The sequence below is a fragment of the Crassostrea angulata genome, chromosome 1 (genome assembly GCF_025612915.1).
Source record: "Crassostrea angulata isolate pt1a10 chromosome 1, ASM2561291v2, whole genome shotgun sequence".
NCBI classification, from domain to species: Eukaryota; Metazoa; Mollusca; class Bivalvia; order Ostreida; family Ostreidae; genus Magallana; species Magallana angulata.
Genome location: NC_069111.1, coordinates 45,357,042 through 45,379,863, shown reverse-complemented (window position 1 = coordinate 45,379,863; position 22,822 = coordinate 45,357,042). Strand labels below are relative to the sequence as shown.

Here is a 22,822-nt window from a genome sequence, read left to right as displayed (position 1 = left end):
TTCTTGAACAAATAAAATATTTTAATCAGAGATGTATCTAGCCAAGACTGATAAGTGACAAAAAAATTGTCCTTGTTCAAGCATGCGCTCTATATTTCCCATTCGTAAAAAGTTAAGAAAAAAGTCAATTTTTGGCTGATTTGGATTGAATTATAGAAATGGCGTCACTTCTGACGTCATATACTGCCAGTGAGTGCAAATAAATCAAATAAATAGATGAAAAATATATTTTATATCAACTCTTCTAAAAAATTAGTTAACATTTTATTGTACCCGAAACACTTAAAAAATGGCAAATTATGGGGGCCAAATTGAACTCTTATCATATATAGTTCTTTAAAATTTTAGTAAAGGACTTCCTGGTAAACATAATTATGAACTCGGTTTTTAATACAGATGTGTGAGAACAGAGAAAAAGACTTTAAAACATTATATGCATTAACACTATATTGCCATATTGCCCCCCCCCCCCAATGTCCTGAACCCCTGACCCAGGGGCCATGAATTTCACAATTTAGGTAGAGGAGTTAGTGGACATCATAACCATGTATTCAGTTTTTTGCCCATATGTGTGGGAGTAAAGACGAAGATTTTTTAAGATTTAATACATTTTTACTATATGGCCATATTGGCCCCACCCTAGAGCCTGAACCCCTGACACAGGGGTCATGAATTTCATGATTTTGGTAGAGGGCTTCATGGACATCATCATCATGCATTTAGTTTTTAACAAATACAAATAGGAGTAGCGAAGAAGATTTTCTATGATTTAGTACATTTTTACTATATGGCCATATTGACCCCACCCTAGAGCCAGAACCCCTAACCCAGGGGTAATGAATTTCACAATTTTGATAGAGGGCTTCATGACATTGCCCCCCCCCCCCCCCCCCAAATGTCCTGAACCCCTGACCCAGGGGCCATGGATTTCACAATTTTGGTAGAGGGCTTCATGGACATCATAATCATGCATTTAGTTTTTAACTAATATGTATGGGAGGAGAAAAGAAGATTTTCTAAGATTTAATACATTTTTACTATATGGCCATATTAGCCCTACCCTAGAGCCTGAACCCCTGACAGGGGTCATGAACTTCACAATTTTGGTAGAAGGCCTCATAGACATCATAATCACGAATTTAGTTTTTAACTTATATATATGGGAGAAGAGAAGAAGATTTTTTAAGATTTAATACATTTTTACAATATGGCCATATTGGCCCCACCTTAGAGCCAGAACCCCTAACCCAGGGGTAATGAATTTCACAATTTTGATAGAGGGCTTCATGACATCATAACCATGCAAACAGTTTTTTCCCCACATGTGTGGGAGTAGAGAAGATGATTTTTGAAAATTTGGCTTTCTTTTTTTTTTTTTTTTGCATATTTGGCCCCACTTGTGGTGCCCTTGGGGTGGTAGAGCCACAAATTTCACAATTTAGATTCCTCTTACCATAGAGATGTCTCACACCAAAATTGGTAAAAATGTAAAATTGTTAATGCATGATGGACGACGCACATCCCACAACAACGAACGGAAACGGATAGCAATAGGTCACCTGAGTTTACTCAAGTGACCTAATAAAGTGCATTGAATACATCTGTCCAATCTACATAAAACAAAGGAGACAACAGAACAAAGAAGACAATAGACATGTAAATGCACATTCAAAGATAAAGGGGAAGTGATGAAATCTGTCATGAATGAACACAGATGAACAAAACAATACCTTCTGGTACAGTTTAAACAAAAACAAAGTGCTACAGATTCAATTTGTTCAACAATAACATTAACATTGCTACAATTTGATTTCACATATTGTTCCATGTCTTCTGCAAAACAGGAGAAATCCGAACTGCACCAATGTCATAGTCCTGATGAGAATATTTGAAGTAAGTTAATACACAGACTTGCCATTCTTTTGGTGTCCTGGCTCAGGGGCCATGAAATTCTGACAAGCTCACTTTTGATTAAAGTTTCACTTTTACAATAGACATGTATAGTAGAAAAGTAAGGCTGAGACCAGAAGTGAGTATTTAAGTTTTCTGGCCCTGGGGCCTGATCATTTTTGACATTATGTGTTAAGTTGTAACAGAATATCCTAACTTTCTGTAGAGAACCCTCACGTATCATCCTCCACGAGGGTAGAGAATATCTTGTGGGCCTCTCTCACACCGCTGACATATGCCCCCGTCACAGACTGAGGAAACTGTCTGTTGGTGGCCTACAAGATCAACAAGAGGCCCATGGGCCACATCGCTCACCTGAGGAACAATAGGTATGATAAAATCAGCTCAATGGAGTCATAATACAAACTATCTGGACAATGTACAATAATTCATGTAAATCCTGTATAAATAAAATCCATTTTCCCCTGGATATTCTTATGTTTATAATCATTAGTCCCTTTTCTAACAGGATGATTTTATAGTCATATCATATGTTGAGTATTGCAGTTCTAAAAACGATCCCTAACAATAGTTTATATATGGGATAAAAACGTACATCAAACTCTAAACCTTCTCATGAGGCCAAAGAATTGTCCTGGGGCCAAAGTCTTAACAATTATTAAGAATCATTTGGCTAATTAGTTTCTGAGAAGATTTTTAAAGATTTACCCTATATATTCCTTTGTTAAACTTTGACCCCCCCCCCCCCCCATTGTGGCCCCACCCTACCCCTGGGGATCATTATTTTCACAACTTTGAATCTACACTACCTGAGGATGCTTTCACACAAGTTCCAGCTTTCCTGGCTGATTAGTTTCTGAGAAGAAGATTTTTAAATATGACTCTGTTTATTCCTATGTAAAACATCGACCTCCCATTGTGGCCCAAACCTACCCCCAGGGGTCATGATTTTCACAAATTTGAATCTACACTACCTGAGGATGCTTCCACACAAGTTTTAGCTTTCCTGGCTAATTAGTTTCTGAGAAGAAGATTTTTAAAGATTTACTGAATATATTCCTATGTTAAACTTCAATCCCCCATTGTGGCCCCAACCTACCCCAAGGGGTCATGATTTTTACAACTTTGAATCTTCACTACCTGAGGATGCTTCCACACAAGTTCCAGCTTTGCCGGCGAATTAGTTACTGAGAAGAAGATTTTTAAAGATTTACTGTATATATTCCTATGTTTAACTTCGATCCCCCATTGTGGCCAAACCCTACCCCCGAGGGTCATGATTTTCACAAATTTGAATTTACACTACCTGAGGATGCATCCACACAAGTGTCAGCTTTCCTGGCTGATTAGTTTCTGAGAAGAAGATTTTTAAAGATTAACTGTGTATATTCCTATGTAAAATGTCGATCTCCCATTGTGGCCCCACCCTACCCCCGAGGGTCATGATTTTCACAAATTTGAATCTTCACTACATAAGGATGCATCCACACAAGTGTCAGCTTTCCTGGCCGATTAGTTTCTGAGAAGAGGATTTCTAAAGATTTACTCTATATATTCATTTGTTAAACTTCGACCCCCCCATTGTGGCCCCATCTTCAGGTGAGCTAAAAAGGTTAAGTTTACAATTCAATAAGCATAGCTCAGCGCTTTATTGTCGTTAGACTTCAACTTCCGGTGCATCGAATAACCGCCCCCTATAAGCAAAAGTATACATCATTTAAACTGGTTAGGGAACCAGTTTCAGGGGTTTATGCACATAACTGCACGGGCTATTGTGAATCTAATTTACGGGCTATTTTGAAATTAATGTACGGGGCTTACATACATCATTGCAGGGACTGTCATGCAGTGATGAGGAAATATAGTGCGTATACAGAAGCTGAAATGCTATATACATATATTTGTTATATACATACAGAAGCTGGGTTAGCGCTTTTTAATACTATCAGTTATTTGATTTGTGAGCAAATCTCTGTATCTTGCTTATAATTCGAAGCTTAACACTCAAATATGGTTAGTAAATAGAAATTGTAAACAATTAAACACAAGAAACATGCACTACATGTATAACAAATAAGAACACAATTTATTTTTTCGAAATGAATCATATATATACATGTAGATACCTACATATTTCCGTAAGCGATATCAAACTCTTTTTAAACTGAATAAACTAGAGAAAATGGCGAGCATCTCAACAAAAACCTATTGCATTAATCTACCATTACGCAAAAGATAATGCCGAATTACCGATAGAATGAATTGTATTTCAGTACTCCTACATCAGATTTTGCTTAATTTGCGCAGGTAAACAGTTAACGTAGCTGTTTGATTTACCGAAGTCTCTGTTTGATTCGATACGTAAAAATCACGAAATACAAACGACAGTTTCCAGGTTACAAAGCATAAATAATGAAAACGAAACGAAAATCAGAACAAACATCAACGTCATGTGTGAAAACTGTCAACGCATTGAAATATTTAGCCTCAATTTACTTCACAAAATACGCACCAATATATTTTTCATGTTTCAAAAAATTCCCTTCATACGCGAACTGTTGCACAACAAGCAAATTCATCATAGTCAGATCGACCCTTTTTCGTATAATGTCATGGCTGCTTTAAACAAAGAACCTCGTTTTAGAAGTATGGAATACGAGTCTTGGTAAAATGGGTACGCAAACCCGGGCCGTGGCAAAATAAAAGCCGGGGCAGATCGGCAATCGTCAATTCCAAATAAGCATTATTTTGCAGCAATATTTACAGCAAATACAAATATACTGGTCCATCAAATATCCTGAAATTTTAATGAGATTGGCAGATTAATAACTGCCAATCTTTTGTTTTGCCCAGGCCAAGTCTTGTCTACCCATTTTACCGGATGCCGAATCCGAAGCTATTAAACTGATTGAAACACGCCTTTCCTTTATTATTATTTTCGTAATAACTCAGATTTGAAACAGAATTAGACCTTAATTTTTGCAATTTATATTTTCCTTCCCATAAGGATAATTTATGCTAAACTACGTTGAATTGGAATCAGTAGTTCTTGAGAAGAAGATTTTTAAAAATGCACTCCCCTTTTTCTACAGTTTCAAGGTTTTTTCCGCTTTGAATACAGATCGGACTTTTATTTCTGCAATTTATATTCGCCCTCCCATAAGGATGCTTTGTGCCAAATTTGGTTGAAATTGGATAAGCGGTTTTAGAGAAGAAGTACAAAATGTAAAAAGTTTACAGACGGACAGACAGACGGACAGACGGACGGACGGACAGACGGACGACGGACAAAAAGTGATCAGAATAGCTCACTTGAGCTTTCAGCTCAGGTGAGCTAAAAACCACATACAACCCACAACTGATAAAAATAGATGATTTTAACAGCACAATTTTCACTCTTAAATGATATCAAAAATTGTTTGTACAATGTACAGGTACTATACACCCATATACCTGTACATTCTTACTCCTTAAGCCCAGAAATTAGATTATTATAATGCATTTATCAGTTTCATTGGATAATTTAGGCAAGTTAAGTGCAACTGTGGTTGTGCAGTGTGTTAATAGGTAATCTGATGTAAAAATCAAAATATTTCTTTATTTTCTACCAAGAAGTTTTCTTTCCAATTCAGCAGTCCATAAAGGATTTTATAAGTAGGTATTGCCTATGCTAGGCATGTGCAAGTAAACGTTTACTTACTTCTCCAGCAAAGTATACTTTGGATGCAACATCTTGCGACATTATATCATAGGCGTCACCATCCACTCCAATAGGCACATAACTATAGCACATCTTACTGTAGGGGTCTTTGGTCCATTTAGTGACAAAGTAATCTAAGGGCTTAGGAACAGTCTGGAAGACAGTTTGACATTTCTAATGTACCATAGATTTTTGGAAAGATTAATGTTAAAAAATGTACCTCATTTTCTCCCTGCAAATTCTTTAAGAAACAAAAATATAAACATATTATATCTTGCTGCTTTACAAGGCCCATAAAACTAGGATTTTAGGGTAAAATGAGCTACTGGTTAAAGTATCATGACAGGAATCTGTAGAACTGACCTCCTCTGGGAACAGTGCTTTGAGGACTTCCATACAGGCGGCCACTACGTCTCTATCCAGGCGATCCCGGAGTTTTAAGGCACTCCCCGTCAGGTGTGTTACCAACAGGTACATCTTATCTACCTGTAGGACAAAGAGGTAATACTGGTAATTAATTAATATGTGTAAATGAATGAATTCAATGGCTACCCTGTTTAGATTATTGTATATAACATGGGTTATGAGAGCTCAAGTAGATATCTAATTCATTCCTAATATCATTTTCTACCCCTAAGAATAGGAAGTAAGATAATGTGTAATCAAAAATGATGTACAAAATGTGTAAACTAATATAATTTAAAGCATGACATATTAAGGTCAAACGACACGTTCCTCGAGAATCTTTTTGTATCTCCTCGTAATAAAGAGTTCCAATAAAACATTAATTTTGTAATTACTTTAAAAATGATCAAAATTTACTTGGGTTTAGTTATATGTCTACATAGTTGAGTGGTTAGAATCGTGGCCGCTCACTGACAGAAGCGTGTAGGTTCTAGAGGTCGTGAGTTCAAAGCCCCGCCCCGGTGGAGATATAGTTCTAATATAGTGAATATCGCTGTGCTGTAGATGTATTTATTTTTATATCAGCAATTCAAGTGTATTTTCAAGAAGATTATATAGGAAATTGCATACTCTAGTATTTTGCAGAAATGCCTGGTAAGGTACCCTAATTATTTGCAAGAAAGCTTGTCAAAGTACCGGTAGTAGTAAATCATTAACAAATTCCTGGAAAAAGTTATCTAAAATTGAGGAACGTGTCGTCTGACCTTAAGCCTTTTTTACGTAAGTTATCAAATTGTAATGCAAAGCATCCCAAGTTATGAAAATAAACAGAATATTTATAGCATCAAGGTTTTGAGAGACAAAATCTTTGGTAAATTTTCATTTTGCATGTACCTTGTCAGTGGAGAAATCATAGAAGACATTGAAGTAACCGACATTGTCCTGCTTCTCTGGAATATGACCAAACACTTTACAGTCTTTGATCTTCTTCCTCCAAAATGGTCGGGGAAATCTTAAAATAATCTGCAAAACAATATCAATACGTTTTAAACTATTTGTTATTTTAATGTAGGAAAAAGATGGTGCCAAAAACGAATTTCATCTAAATCTTTTGACAGTTCGGTCATTCAAATGCTTTAGAGTTATAATGTGACATTAATCCCAAACAAATTGCCTAAAAAAGCATGCTTTGGCACAAAGTAAATGCCGAGAAGTAGCTGCATGATATTTGTTCACAAGCATTGACCATTGGTAACATACTAAACATCTGATTTTTGTTTTTAAAAAATCTAACAAATTATTGATGAAACTTATTTTGAAGTCAAATATCAGTTACTTCTGAACAAATAAAGGGTACCTTTTCTATTTTGCCCACCCCTAATGATTTCATGGCCTTGGACTTCCATTCAGGCAAGCAAGGAGAGAACTCCACATCTTTATCTTGTAGAACAGCCAGGGGTAGTGTCACCAACACCTAGAGAATACAGACAAATCGCTGTTAAATGTGGAATCATTTAAATTTGTAGGGGCCAATCAGGGATGGGGTAATTGAAAAAAGTATTTGTAATGGAGTGTAATTAATTACATTTTTCAAAGTAATTGAAAGTAATTTGTAATTGAATCTGTCTTCAATTACAAGTAATTGAATGTATTTAAATACATTCCAAAAATATTGTGTATTTTCAATTACTTTTCAATTACATCTCAATTACTTTTTTTCCAAGTTTAAAATATAAAAAAGGTGTCTTATATTGATAAATAGATTTTATACTTGTTTGGCATGGACTTTTGTTTATACAATAATTAAATGTCCCATCATGTTTCATATGTTTATACAGCATAACACACTGCCCAGAGCAATAGGTAAAGATCTAATTTTGTGGAGGTGTGAACTCCTCTGATACCCAAGAACCCCCATTGATTTTAGACAAGGGAGTCAAAATATCTCATTCTTGTGAATTATAGCAATTATTATTTATATACTGATATGCTGTACAGCCGAAAGTTGTACTTTCTGAATAAACATAGTTTTAATATGTGAATAAAAATTAATTCCCTATAGAGAAAATATTATTCATAACCAAAAATGAACTCAATGGTACTTAATGAATTTAATGTTAAAGGAAATTTTTCTAGAAATTTTCAAGAAATCTGATCTGAACTGAACTATACAACCTTTAAAAACATAACCGTACATAAAGCTCTGTATATCTTAATGCTGTTAATATATGTATATGTTCTCAACATTTAAACAAAAATAAAACTAAAGTATTTGAAATGTAATTAATTACATTTATCAAAGTAATTGAGAGTAATTAATTACATTTTAAAAAATCAATGTAATTGTAATTGCAAGTAATTGATAAAATTGTCAATGTATTTGAAAGTAATTAATTACTTTTCAAAGTAATTGACCCCAACTCTGGCCGGCCAATTTTCGTGGACTACTTGCATTTCACAGGTTCATGGAGACGTAAATCAGTGCATTTTCTTATACCAATATAAGGAAACAGGACTTTAAAACCCTAATTCATTAATTTGTGGAGGATGTTAATTCATGAATAAGAGCTACCCACGAATTCTACGAAAATTGAGCCACCACGAAATCTAATGATTCCCCAGTAATTCAGTACACTCGCTATGGAAAAAGCGTGCATTAATTGGGAAAGAACACCTAGCTCAAGGATTTGACAGGACTGAGTTAGGGTTGGAACCTGGAAATCTACCTTGTCTGCTGTCCATTCCTTTCCATTCTCTGATACAACTTTGACAGTTTCTTCCCCATAATCCACCTTTGTAACCTGCAGATTATGCATATTAGAAAAAAAAATTATTCCATGTACAAATAAGATTTTTAAATAAAAACATTGTTCCACAAGAAAATTTTATCTTATGTATGTATATATATTTTCTAGTCTTAATCTAATCTTAGATTTTAACAAGATTGATTGCATACAACATACAAAAACATTGAACCCATTGACAACTTCAAAAAACTTACCAGTTATTCAAATATAAGTTTATAATGCAACTAAAACTTGCGTAATATTTTTAACAATTCATTGCCTTGTAACTACGAAATCTCAATTACTGGTAAATGTATTTCATATCAATAATATACTAAATGACTTAAAATCAAAATTGTGTAATATGCTTGCCAAAATTTTCTCTGATTTTCCATTTACCAAGGGAGAAATTTAAAAAACAGATCACCTTTGTATCAAGATCAATATCCAGTCCCTCTGCCAGCTTAGACAACACTTGGGAGATCCCCCCTGGTAACACGAGGTTCTCCCCACTGAATTGTGGGTAGTCCTCATTCTGGTCCCAGTGAAGGGCAGACACATTCCTTAGAGTGTCCCCACAGGCAAACTCCAGGTTACTGATGTGAAAGTTCATCAGGGATTCCTCTTCCTGAAAACAACCGTGACAAACTCATAAAACTTCCAAAAATACCGCCATATTATACTGTGGTTTCAATAATATTCCTGAAGATCAATTTTCATGGTTTCAGTAAAAATCAATTTTTAAGGATATGTAATTAGGCAGCCAATGATCAAATCAATATATTATGGTAAAATAATTGGGTATGATTCAAAGTTTCCTTGAAACTATGATTCTAATATCAGAACAATAAGTAATTAGAAATTTCATTTCAACGTTCATTTGAATTAATGGTTAAACTTAACAAAGAAATCCATGAAAATTGGTGTTCAACCAATGCTGATAAAATCACAGTACAGTCATAAGTCATTCATATACATAGGAGTAATGAGAAGTAGATGCAAAAAAGGCATGGTTAAACACAGTTACTTATGATTTGAAATAAAATTATAAGATAAAATAAAGGAAAAATATTCATGAAAATTAAGAAAATTCTACATCATAATTTTTGATAACTACCTGGGTCACAATAAAAAGAAAATATTACACACATAAATTGACTCACACAAAAATTGAGAAGCATGCATTACAAGACAGACATATATATTGTTTACTTTCAAAATATTTCTGAACAAAATGAAATAAACAAAGAAAAAAAATCATGCACGGTATCCCTAAAATGAAAATATTAGCAATGGGGTAATGTAGGTTATGAAATAGACTCATCATTTTGGTAAGATGTAATGCACAGCATTTGCTTGTTTCCCTTTCAGTTATTTAACATGAATATAATTCAAAAAGTGCAAAACAAGCTATCTGCTGTTGGAAAATGAAGAGGTGCATACAAATTATTTCTATTATATAAATAAAATCATGAGTAGTAAATGAGTCGTTCTTCCACATGCAGTGTTGCAAAAACTGTGGGTTTTTTTTTGTTTCTTGCTTTAATTAAGAAATATGAAATTTGCATGTATGTATATCATATATTTTAAGACCAATATATATTTTTTCGACATTCCTAAAAGATTTTTTTTGTTTGTTTGTGGTTTTTGTTTCATTCTTATTATAGAATACACACACATATAGTGTATCTAAAAAATGGTAAATACCAGAATTATTAAAGCCGATAGCTGTATACTTTCAAAGAAACTGTTACCAAAATGATATGTATTTCAACATGGGGTTAAAACAAGGGCATTGGTCCTAACAATAAACAGAGCTAGCATCTTCTTTTGTTCATCCTGTAAAACAATGAAAGGTGTTATATTAGACTTATAAAATGCAGCAATGTTCTTACTTCTAATGAAATAGAGATCCATGAACAAAAAATACAAAATCTTCCTCTGAAATATAATTTACATTCAAAAACACATTATTTTGAAATATTTAAGAAGAATCAATATTCATTTTCTATGCCTCTGTCAACATTGAATATTCCCTTTAAAATAAATCATTATACTGAATCCTACAGCTCTGAATTTTTGAACTGTAAGTACATGTATTACATGTTTTTAAGTGCATCTGGTATGCATTATATGGTGTTACATGAATTATACAAGTCCTGTAAACAATATCTCCATTATGTCCATAAAGTTATCAAAATATAGCAACGTGTATTTTCCTTCAATATGATTAATAGTATAACTTATATCTCAACAAGTCCTGTCAACACAAATTCGTTTTAAAAAAATTCATTTATAAATGATCAACATGTACATCTCCATAATACTAACAAATTAATTGATTTATGTCATTTGGAAATCAACTTCAGGTGCATACGGTATATAAGCTCATGCAACTAAATGACACTTACAGGTTCATGTGAAATCTAGCTATTCTACACATAATCAACTTGATTGACTTAATGGAAAGAACACTAGTAGTACAATATCAAGTACAAAAGCTGGTGGCATGCACTGACAGTCAGATAAGAAAAACATATATACTTACAGTGGTAAAGGAGAGCTGGGACTCGTCAAGAAACTGCTGGTGCATTTCTTTCAATTTAGCTGTAAAGATAATCTACCGGTACACATCAACTTGTTGATAGGACATGTATAGGTGTAACACCAAAGACCAATCATAAAGCTTCATAAAGCAAAAATAATTCAAAATTCATGTACCAAGTAAACTGGTGTCTTGTGTTAGTTCCTTGCCTTTCCTCCAATCAGCGATTATGTCAAGTATAGCATTGAAATGGAAGTCCATTCTTTCGTCTGTCTGTTTGTCCATTAACTCTCCATTTACATTGATTACTTCGCAGCTGTCGGACAATGAATTCACCAGAATACCTGCCTTCTCAGAAATAAAAAGTGGTATAAAACTTCCTTCAATTTTTCAAATATCCAAAGAAAAATAAAATCGTTCATATTGACCCTAGATGATTTCGACAGATTTTATCTGAGGTTTGAAATCAATAATTAACACTACCATATTGATAGGAACATAAACTACCAGAAGGTTTGGATAGTACACCCTTTATTTAAACTGCTAAAATATAATTTTATTCATACCACATAAACCTTTTGAACATGCAAAAAGATGCTTGCTCATAAAGTTTCTGCTCATCAATAACATTACTGTAATTTGCTGTAAATTTGACCCAAGCACATGCTTTAATATAATGATGGTAATTTGGTTGAAAATTTAATACAGATACATTTTATTTGCTTTCCAACGATACATGTAGAATTATGGTTATATTTAGCTGTAAGAATTGATGGTACCGTTATTTAGATTATAGATTTGACACACATACCTGTTCACAGATGATGGCTATGGGGTTGTTGAGAGCTCCGTTCAGTATCTGAGCCCCCATAGGGACACACACACCCAGTGAATCATCGTCACAGACTCGGCCACCTATTTGTGACTTGGCCTCCAGTACAGTCACCTACCAAACATCAACACATTGTCAGAAATACCTTCTGTCTACTTATTCAAAGCACTTGTCTGAAGCTCTTATATAGCGATTTTGGTGAAATCTTGTGTAAGTTTGAATTTAAGACCTCAAATTCTAAATGTACCTTGAGCCCTAACCCCTGGAGTGTCTTGGCTGCTGCCAGGCCAGCTGTGCCTGCCCCTACCACTATCACAGACGGATTCTACAAGGTAAAAACATGAAATACATTCTTATTTTGTTAAATCAGCAATTACAAAGGATCAGAAATGGAATGATAAATTTGTTAGATATGTATAAGTTTCAGAGCTACTCACTGGTTGACAAATTTAATGGATAGTTATGATATATTGACCTATCCACTGCTTTGATAAATTTGTTGAATATGACTTTGAGAGCTATTCATATATTTGATGAATTTGTTACACATGCAAGATTCAGACCTATGTACTTACTGGTTTGATGAATTTGTTGGTCAAGTGTAAGATTTAGACCTACATGTATGTACTTACTGGTTTGATGAATTTGTTCGATACCAGTAAGATTCAGACCTATGTACTTACTGCTTTGATAAATTTGTTGAAAATGTATAAGTTTCAGACCAATTTACTCACGGGTTTGATGAATTTGTTGGATATGTATGAGGACTGCGAAGACCTGGGCACAGACAGCAGACCCACGTTGATCAGGCCCCGCCTCGTCAGGAACCACAGGACCTTGTCCAGGCTTTCTATGTACAGCACCCTTCCTAGACCACGACAAATGATCTGGGTCGCACACCTCTCCTTCGTTAACCATTCCTGTTTATAAGTATCAAGAAAACACACTGTAAATGATTTACAATTGAGTCTTATGTTTTTTAACAAGGTTTTAATTGGCAAAACTGTAGCATGAATTGCCATAAACATATGTATATGAAAAAAAATCAAAAAGTTTTTTTTAAGAACAGCATTCATCATCACATCTTTAAATTGACATATTAATTTGCTTTAAAAGCAGTATTAAATTTTCCCTTTAGAAATATTACCCACCTTCTACTTCTGACTTTCAAAACATCAACATTTAGAATTTGTTAAATGTGTTAAAACACATGTACTGTTAATATTCTTTTCATTATATTTTTGAAACAATTCAGTTGACTGTTATTTCATAATACTGCCTATCAGTACATGTATCTGAGATCAACATACAGGTATCTGGTAGTTTTTGTTAATTACCAACCTTAAAATTTAAATTCCACAAAGTTAAACAAATGTTTCTGATTGCTAGATACATGGAGGGTATGGAGGCGTATTCTGGGAATTCGTCCATTTCCTGTTCCTCCATGACATCAGGGGCCACACCGTTGGCAATCTCCGAGCTGTCCGCCTCGACAAAAGGCTGCAGGTACTTGTGCATTACTTTGCAAGGATAAAATAAGGAAAGAATGAAGAAAAATACTCAAACAAAATTTCATTCAAATTAAAAATACTGAATAAAACTGTAATATGAACTGTCCATACAATTAGTAGTGCTGAAGATTTTGAAATTTTTTTGTAATTTTTAAAAATTAAAAAAAAGAAAAGAAATCTGCATAGTATTTCTTAAAGAATTCAAAAAATAAAACATGTGAAGCATGCATTATCTGCAAGAATAGGAGAGGAACAGACCCATAACTTCTCAAAATTGTAAGTTAGTTCTACAAGGCTGAAAGCTTTCAATAAAAGAGGGATATATATGTTGCATACACATTAAGTACCAAAGTTTTCACACCCAGAAATAAGACAAGGTAAGACTTGAAAATCAAGTTAACCACAGTAACATTCCGACACACCACCTGGGCTCTGGAGCACGTCTCACCTGGAGTTTTTCTCTCCTTGAAGACTTCATGGTCAGAGGGACACATGCCCAATTTGTCGGGGAAATAAGAGGTGAGGTAGGGCCAGGCGGGGGAATTCTTCATGTAGGACAGACTACTTATCAGGTGGGTCCAGGAGGGATCTCTTGTCAAGGCCACTCTCTAAAATATCAACCAAAGTCTACCTAAGAGCTGACATAAATTGCATGAAGTCATGAAATACACATTATTTCCCACACTTTTCCTTCCTCTTTGGCTTTTGCCTTATAAGTTTTCAATTTTTTATCCCTACTCTAGTTAAAATTCATCAATGGCATAGATTCATATTTTATTGTTAACCTCACTTCTGCATTAATACATGTATTTCATTGGAATGATAGAAACAAACCTGATCCTCTGGAACTTCACAGGGATTTTCCAGCTTTGATTTCTATACAAAAAAAGAGATAAATAAAGAATGTTTCCTTTGAAATCTATTTGTCAGTAAAGGTAAATTACATACTGCATAATTACTAATGAAATTCAATTAAAAATGAAAACCATGTAAAACTTAAAACAAAAATTGAAAAGTTATTCTTAAGAAATTTTTCTAAAAACATTAAAAAATCTCACTTTTCCAGATGCCATGGTCCCGCACACATAGTTTTTGAGGAATTCTGGGATAGGTGTGGTGCTTTTGGACCACTGCCGCCACTTGTGACATTCCCTGCATTGAACCCAGAACGGCAGGACACTATTGGTCATGAACATACGTATGCTGGCATCTGTCGTCCCATGTGTGCTCCATAGCTTCTTCCAGGACAGGTACACTTCATAGCCATCCTTGTGGCTGAAAGGCAGTGGTTAATATTTTAAACTATCCACTGTTCTTCTCTGTGCAGTCAAATTATGCAAGTACATTTACTAAGCCTAATAGCTCTTTGTGTTGCTGAAAGCAATTGTTAGCATGCAAAAATATTTTTTTACAATTTAAAATTTATCTTTTACATTCATATCTGCCTTAAATGAAGGTACATGTATGGTAAGAGGAACAACTTGTAATTTATTCCACATCATTATGTATAAATTGTAAATTTCATTTTTTTCTGCACAATTTTATACATGACTCTCAGCAGTCTATATAAAGATATAATGAGGTTGGTTCTTTACTTTGATTTAGTGTAAATACTAACCATCTGTAGTAATGCTCAAAGCACTCATTACAGTAATGTTCTGCAGCACTCGTGTGATACCAACGTGAAGTGTAGCCACTTCCTGCACACCTGAAAACACATCACAAACAGGTGTAAAATTCCACCATAACACAATATTCCACTCAATAAAGATTTCTTAAATTGTTTTCAAAGATTCCAGTAATTGGTTACAAATGATTGGGATAGTCTGGTCCAGTGATCTGATACAATCTCAAGTGAGAGTATCCTTATTTGCAATATTACACAAACATTTTTTTCAAGGGACATGAAAAATATACCATTTGTTTAAAATACAAATTATGTGTTCTAGAATCACCCCTATAAGGACTTCTGTCAACTATGACACACACCTTTCTGTAGCACCTGCAAAACAAATGGGGACCTTGGTCGGGCAGCCACTGTGAGGACACCGGCGAATGTTTTTGAAGGAGGGGTCAGTAGCCTGGTCAGAACTATCTATTGTTTTCCGCTTGGCATTTCTGCGACTTCTGTAAAATTGCAAAAATAGCTGATAGTTTCATGCTTGTTGTCGGTATTTTATTGCAAATATTAACCAGTTTTTCTGAATAAATCAACCAGCAAAAGTATAATGCTGGAAAACATAAAATTATAATCTAAATTTCTAAATTAAATGTAAATCAATTGACTTTTATTAGTATTAAAACTGATTGTTTATTTTCCATGATCTTTCTATACTGTAATGAAAGATTTGATGAGACAAACCCATGAATTCCAGGAGAGGACATGATTGACTTTCACCATGGACTTAATGATTCATTACTGTGCATCATTCACCTGTAAGCGAAAGATATTTCATTTCAATGTCCCAACATATAATAATTTAAGTGGGGACCAGACGTCCCTTTCTGCAATTTTGCAAATTAAAAATACCCAAATTCTGTTCCATAAGTCTCGAGATTTTTAACTAAAGAAAGACTAGGCCTAAAGAAATAAAGCTAACATCTGCAGTGATATTGGATCTCAAAACTGGCAGAAGTTTTTATTTCATTTCTCCATTGAAACAGGTACATTAAGATAACCCAAAACTATCATATTTCGGGAAACACTCGCACATGTTGCATGCTGGATCATCCCCAAGGAAAGATGAACTATAGCTTCTATATCTATTTTTTTGAACAGATATACGTGTACATGAATTGTGGGCCATGCATGATCCTTTTAAAATAATGTACTACTGATGTTGTTACCATATAGTGTAGAACAGGCATACATGGCTGGAGTTGTAATAAGCAGAGTCATACAGACACGAGGAAATTCCAACTGTAGTTCAACATGGTCAATGTGCATCATACATATAAAACTTTGAAAACATTGTCGGGAAAATTACTGTAAATATCATGCACGCCATACTCACAAAATAATTATGAAATGTGATTGACAAAATTCCTGTACAATGTCTCTAAACAGGCTAGTATTTTGCCTCGTTTTCGCGGGAAAATATGAAAAAGATCAACAAGAGTGTAAAGTAAAAAATGTTACACGATTGGAATCAACTATTCCGGATATATTTTAATTTTCGAGAAAAATTAACGATGAGGGCGTTTAAAGTTTTATTTGTTAAAGAATGAAGTCTAATATTCACAATTCTGCGCATGTGTGATCTTAGAGCAAAACATGATAATTCATCTTTGTGTACTGTATATCATGGCGGTGGAATATAAATAATTTTTACCTGCATGCATCACGTGCTTGGTGACTATAGGCTATATAATTCACGGTATTCCAAATCCCTTTTTACTACGTAGAAATGCATGTTTATAATTGATTATTTGGTATCAACAGAAAGGATGCCATGTCAGGAAACATGTGTGTTACAAAATATATTTCTATTTTAGAAGTATCGACTTTGACAGGGTTTTTATGACACCTCCACTTTGGTGTATTTTCCCCATCGATATATATGAAAAATGTTTCCGAAAGGAATTTATTTTGAAAGGCATGAAATTCTAAAAAAAAATTATCTACTCACATTTTATGGTTAATAACTTATTCATAACAAAATTTTTTAATTTCATTAAGTTTTTCGCCATCAGCTGTAAAATATACATGTACATGTACAAGGGCGATGTTAATTTTTGTGTTATATACAAAGCATTTTAAGGTCTAATTATACTTTGCATGGAACACCTGTAAATATTAAAAAATCATCAAGTAATGTGTCATAAAAATATAAAAAATTTTTTTTGCCTTAAATCAGACTACATGTGGGCATATACGAGCAGTAGTCTATAACCATGGCGACCAAAGTAGTAAACGTCCTTTTTGTGCATGGTTGGCAATGTCACATACTTTGAAAATAAATTACATAAAAAAGTTATGTAGGAAATTCCGAGATGGCGTGTGTCAGTACCCCTACAGTGCACAGGCACCTGACGTTATATATTTTTCCAATAATGAAAAATATATTTAGTACCCTCAATCTAATGTTACAGGTGTATTATTAGGTAGAGGGTATATATTTTTTATTATTGGAAAAATAATTATAAAACTCCAGGTGGCTGTGTCAGTGGTACGTACACTGGCCAAGTTTCCCCAAAACGACATCAATTTGCATTATACGATGTTGCATAAATTAATGTGAACGGTTCCACTTAGATATTTCTTCTTTTTGACAATTTTCTACAGAAATGGAGTATTTGTGATCAGTTATACTCTACAACCCACAGCGTTTGTCTAGCTTAACTTTACAGATATTTGTGTCGATGTCATCTACGCAGTTCTATAAAAGACACAATTTTGGTAAAAACAGAAAATATCCAAATAACCTATTTGTCACAAATTGATTCGATCCGACAACTTATGATACAAGACGATTATTTAGCCTGTCGTAATCTTATTACGGAATCCCCTACTCGGTTTTTGAGATGGCTTTTGGTAGAATTTAGAGTACAGAAAAGATTCGGCCGTACACAAGTTAAGATTAATGGCATTTATCGCATAACGCAAAAGACAGTATACACTGTTCGCTTATCTCTGCAAAAACATGGCTACGTCACCAGAAATGTCAGTAGATCTCCTCGTCAATATGGATTGAAGAATATATAGTTTTATGTATTGGAAATAGCAGATGATCAATGAATGGGGGGAGGCCTAATCATTGGACGCGCGCCGTATCGTTACCCAATTATACATAAAGTTTATTTCTTAAGTCTCCCGAGTAACTGAAAATTATTTTAGTTCGAGACAAAATAGACATACGTCAAAAATTGTTTATATCACCAATTTCCTTCTGAATAATTTGAAATGCCAACGGAGAAATAAAATCAGAAGTGAGCACGGAAAGGAATCGATTCAAGTCTTGTAAAAAGCCAGCGATTTTTTTGCCCTTTAACGCCAAGACTTTCCCCTTTCATATCATCTGAAATCAAAAATAAAGAACATTCCTTTTAAATTTTTTCCTATATAAATATATACAAATGCCCATTTTTCAATTCGTTTGAAAGAAAAGCTATTTTGTATTGATGATCCGAAGCAGTGCGCATGAACGCCCCGAACAACAATTCCGTAGAAATCTGCGATCATACTTATAATTGAATCATTAATGACCGTACAACAGTTCCAAGTTTTTGTTTTTAACTGTTACTATTTATTATCCCAGCTATAGGGTTAATAACACCAGCGTCTCGGCGGAGATATTACCAAGAAATGATTTAATTTTAAAGTTGTGAAATGGCAGGCCAGATCGATAACTTGATTAGCGTTTGTAGTTTTCATTCCGAGGAAGAATTAGATCACTACTGTCTAACCTGTGATAGAAGCCTGTGTGAAGAATGTATCAAAGTGGATCATCGCGATCATGACTGGTGCAAACTCAAAAAGGTCGCTCAGAACTTCAGGGGGACGGCGAGTGATAAAATTACCGAACTAATCAATCAAGAGGTCCCCCGAATAGAACACAACGTGAAAGCATTAGCAGAAGTTGAGGAAAAGAATAGAGAGGCTAAAGCAGGGAAAATCAACCGAATTAAACATCGGGAACACGAATTAATATCTGCGGTCAAGGTCATTTCTGAAAGTCTTATCAAGGACATTTCTGAAAGCAAGTTCGATGAAAGTGCGCAGCATGTCAGATCTCAAGAAGACGAAAACATCGCCATATTAAAAAACTTGGTGAGTTATTTTAATGAAAATAAACAAAGTACAGATGACGCAACAATTCTCAAACTGCACGAGAAAATACGGATCCTGATAAGCAGAATTAGAATTCATGACCCTAAGAGAACAGAGGACCACGTAGAATTTGACGAAGGTCAGCTTGATATCCACTCATTGAAACGAATGTTTGGCCACGTCATCAGGGAAAATTCCGAACGTTTGGGAGTGGACATTCAAGGAACGCCACTGACAGAACTTTTTAATTTTCAAGTGACGGCTAACCCAATTATAACTCTTTCTGAAAAATCGCCGGAGCAAGTATGGGTGTGCGGGCGGAATGACAAGGAGATCAAATTATACAACACAGATGGCAGTATTGTCCGGAAGTTTGATATCGGTGATGGAGTCATCGGAGGATTCGTCCGTTTGGACAACGGGGACCTCATAATAGCAGATAGTGTTAACAGAGTGTTAAACCGATGGTCCATTAAAGATGGCGATATTAAAACTTTAACGAATTTGTCACCATTCGAACCCCTCGGGGTGGCACTCTCACTGCGAAAGGAATTGCTCATTGGAATGAGGGATCGATTTAATACACGTCGGATTATCCAGAAAATGACGACCAGTGGCCGGGTTTTGCACACCTTTGAGTACGAAGAGGGACATCGAGAGTGGATCAAATATTATTTGTTTAATTCACCTGACAGGATTGCTGAGAGTTATAACAGAGATCTGTGCGTGGTGGACACGATGAGTAGAAACACCGGTCGTCTGCTCATATTGTCAGAGGCGGGAAAACTTCGCGCCATCTATGAAGGTCAAAACTTGGGTCGAATGTTCAAGCCCTCTGACGTTTGTTGCACGAGGGGCTGCGAGATCATTCTGGGTGACCCTCGCAACAACGCCGTCCATGTTCTAGACAAGATCGGGAAATTCCAGAGGTTTCTGCTAACTAACTGCTCGTATCCATCTGCACTGAGACTGACCCAAAACCGAATTTTAATAGGGTCTGAGAATGGAAGCGTGCATGTTTTCGAATACGAGGATAGCAATCAATCAAATGACTTCTAAATGCCTGCACATCATTTCTGGCCAATTCTCAGAGGGACAATGCGTATGAAGGGTGTCGGAATAATCACAAAGATCTTTTTTATCCAGCAAAAATTTACATTTAAATGCTTGGCTTGATTGAAAATGGATCGACACATGCCATTGTTTCTTATATTTGGAATAATAATTCAATATTTCTGGAACCTACATATCATAGAAAAGGCAGTGCACTACTTCTTTTTTCATAATACACCATTGTCCATATAAAGCTGCACATTTATACCAGTATTCTTCCTTGCAAAAATATGAAATAAAACGACATGTAATAAACACAGTATAATCATGTGTTTAGTTGTTTTACCCTAATATAGTACTGTGTACACTTTTTGAAATGATAAGGGTGGTAAGATGGATCATTAGTTTCAGTCAAATATGAATTAGATTTTTAGTTTGTTTTTCAATAGTCAAAGAAAATGATCGATTACCAAGTACATATTTTCCTAATAGTGTTAATTTTTTTTATGACATACATTAATGTTATTTCTGGAGGATCCACGTGTACCTACTAAACATACATGCAATACATGTAATCAAAATTTTCATGAAATTTACAATAATTTTTTATAATTTTAGATTTGATTTGAGAGAGAGAGAGAGAGAGAGAGAGAGAGAGAGATTTCAAAGCAAATAAAAAGTTGGACCAGATGTCAATGCTCAATTTGAAGATGGAAATACATGGTGTGAATATACATGTATTTCAATATTTTAAATACTTATGTTTGAACGTTTTGCTGTTAATCAACTTTTTAAGTATGTAAATAAACTCCACATTAGCATAATTGTTGTAACAGCAAACGTCTAGTATGTTCCAAAATGACAAGCAAGTCGATTTTTAATGGTTACGATAATAAGGTTTCATCAAGCACTGCTATATCTTTTATTTATAGAATAGATTGGTCTTGTGCATATCTATTTTAGAAGAAAAAAGTTTCTTAAAAACAAGGTATGGGTGGGAGATGGGAGGGTGAAGATGGAAAAATATGATTTGAATATATATATATATATATAACCAACCCCTTAATTTACACCCATCAATCAAACTGGCTGATCAAGAAAATCATCGCTTAAGATTCCTATTACTTGGTATTATCGTAATCCCAATAGTTTACACGAAGGATACAAAACATATACCTGTTATTAACTATTCTATTATGTTGATTACATATGTATGGTGGCATATCTCTGCCCCTTGTGTGCAAGTTATTTTTATATTAATTATGTCGACATGGAAAATAAAGATGTTGACATGCAACATTGTTATGTCAACATGCAACATGACTATTGACATACAAAAAAACTGCAATCACATAAGAGTTATAAAAAATCTCAAATATCGCCAATACGTGACATACAAGATGCAAGATAGCTTCCTATTGATGTCAACATGCAACTTATTTATGTTAACATGCAACTTCTTTATGTCGACAGGCATCTTATTTATGTCGACATGCAACTTAGTTATGTTGACATACAACTTATAAGTAGTATGTCAACATATTTATCTCGCATGTAAACATAATTAAGTTGCATGTCAACATATATATCTCACATTTCAGCATACGTAAGTTGCATGTCGACATAAATAATTTGCATGTCGACATAAATAAGTTGCATTTCGACATAAATAAGTTGCATGTCAACATATCAATCTTGCATGTTACCATAAAAAAGTTGGATGTCGACATAAAAAGGTAGCATCTAGCATCTTGGATGTCACACGTGGGCGATATTTGAGATTTTTTGAGATTTGAATGTCAAATATCGCCAACATGTGACATCTAAGATGCTAGATACGCTACATATTGAAGTCAACATGCAACTTATTTATGTTAACATGCAACTTCTTTATGTCGACATGCAACCAATTTATCTCGACATGCATCTTAGTTATGTTAATATGCAAGATTTATTTGTTGACATGCAACATATTTATATCGACTTGTAACTTATAAGTGGCAACATATTTATCTTGCATGTAAACATAACTAAGTTGCATGTCATCATATTCATCTCGCATGTCAACATAAGTAAGTTGCATGTTGACATAAAGAAGTTGCATGTTGATATAAATAAGTTGCATGTTGAAATAAATAGGTTGCATGTCAGCATATTTATCTTGCACGTTAACATAACATAAAAAGGTAGCATCTTGCATCTTGGATGTCACAGGTGGGCGATATTTGAGATTTTTTTTTAGATTTTGAATAATTCTATGGTGGCATATCTCTGCCCCTTATGTGCAAGTTATTTTCTATCAAGTAAGT

The 22,822-nt window shown here is 34.5% G+C and overlaps 2 protein-coding genes across 5 annotated transcripts; one reads left to right on the top strand and one right to left on the bottom strand.

The window, feature by feature from the left end:
• Positions 1-1,478: 1,478 nt before the first annotated feature.
• LOC128156364 (lysine-specific histone demethylase 2-like) lies at positions 1,479-16,829 on the bottom strand. Of its 4 annotated transcripts, none has more exons than XM_052818472.1 (21): positions 16,705-16,829; positions 16,053-16,124; positions 15,680-15,817; positions 15,309-15,398; positions 14,749-14,965; positions 14,525-14,566; positions 14,139-14,298; positions 13,521-13,699; positions 12,914-13,099; positions 12,427-12,504; positions 12,159-12,293; positions 11,524-11,695; positions 11,351-11,409; positions 10,609-10,641; positions 9,230-9,430; positions 8,743-8,817; positions 7,374-7,490; positions 6,911-7,039; positions 5,975-6,097; positions 5,612-5,764; positions 1,479-2,225 (listed from the first exon to the last, which is right to left on the bottom strand). In XM_052818472.1, exons 2-21 carry the CDS (start codon positions 16,073-16,075, stop codon positions 2,124-2,126), a joined length of 2,412 nt encoding a protein of 803 aa, XP_052674432.1. In that variant the 5' UTR covers positions 16,076-16,124; positions 16,705-16,829; the 3' UTR covers positions 1,479-2,123. The 4 variants fall into 4 exon arrangements, with proteins under 4 accessions (XP_052674432.1, XP_052674439.1, XP_052674447.1 ...); XM_052818479.1 differs by having other exon boundaries at positions 16,678-16,802; XM_052818487.1 differs by lacking the exon at positions 16,705-16,829 and adding an exon at positions 16,538-16,664.
• A 2,052-nt stretch (positions 16,830-18,881) lies between these two features.
• On the top strand, positions 18,882-21,061 carry LOC128189474 (uncharacterized). The gene has a single exon (XM_052861103.1). The coding sequence runs from the start codon at positions 19,020-19,022 to the stop codon at positions 20,517-20,519; it is 1,500 nt and encodes a 499-aa protein (XP_052717063.1). The 5' UTR covers positions 18,882-19,019; the 3' UTR covers positions 20,520-21,061.
• Positions 21,062-22,822: the final 1,761 nt, after the last annotated feature.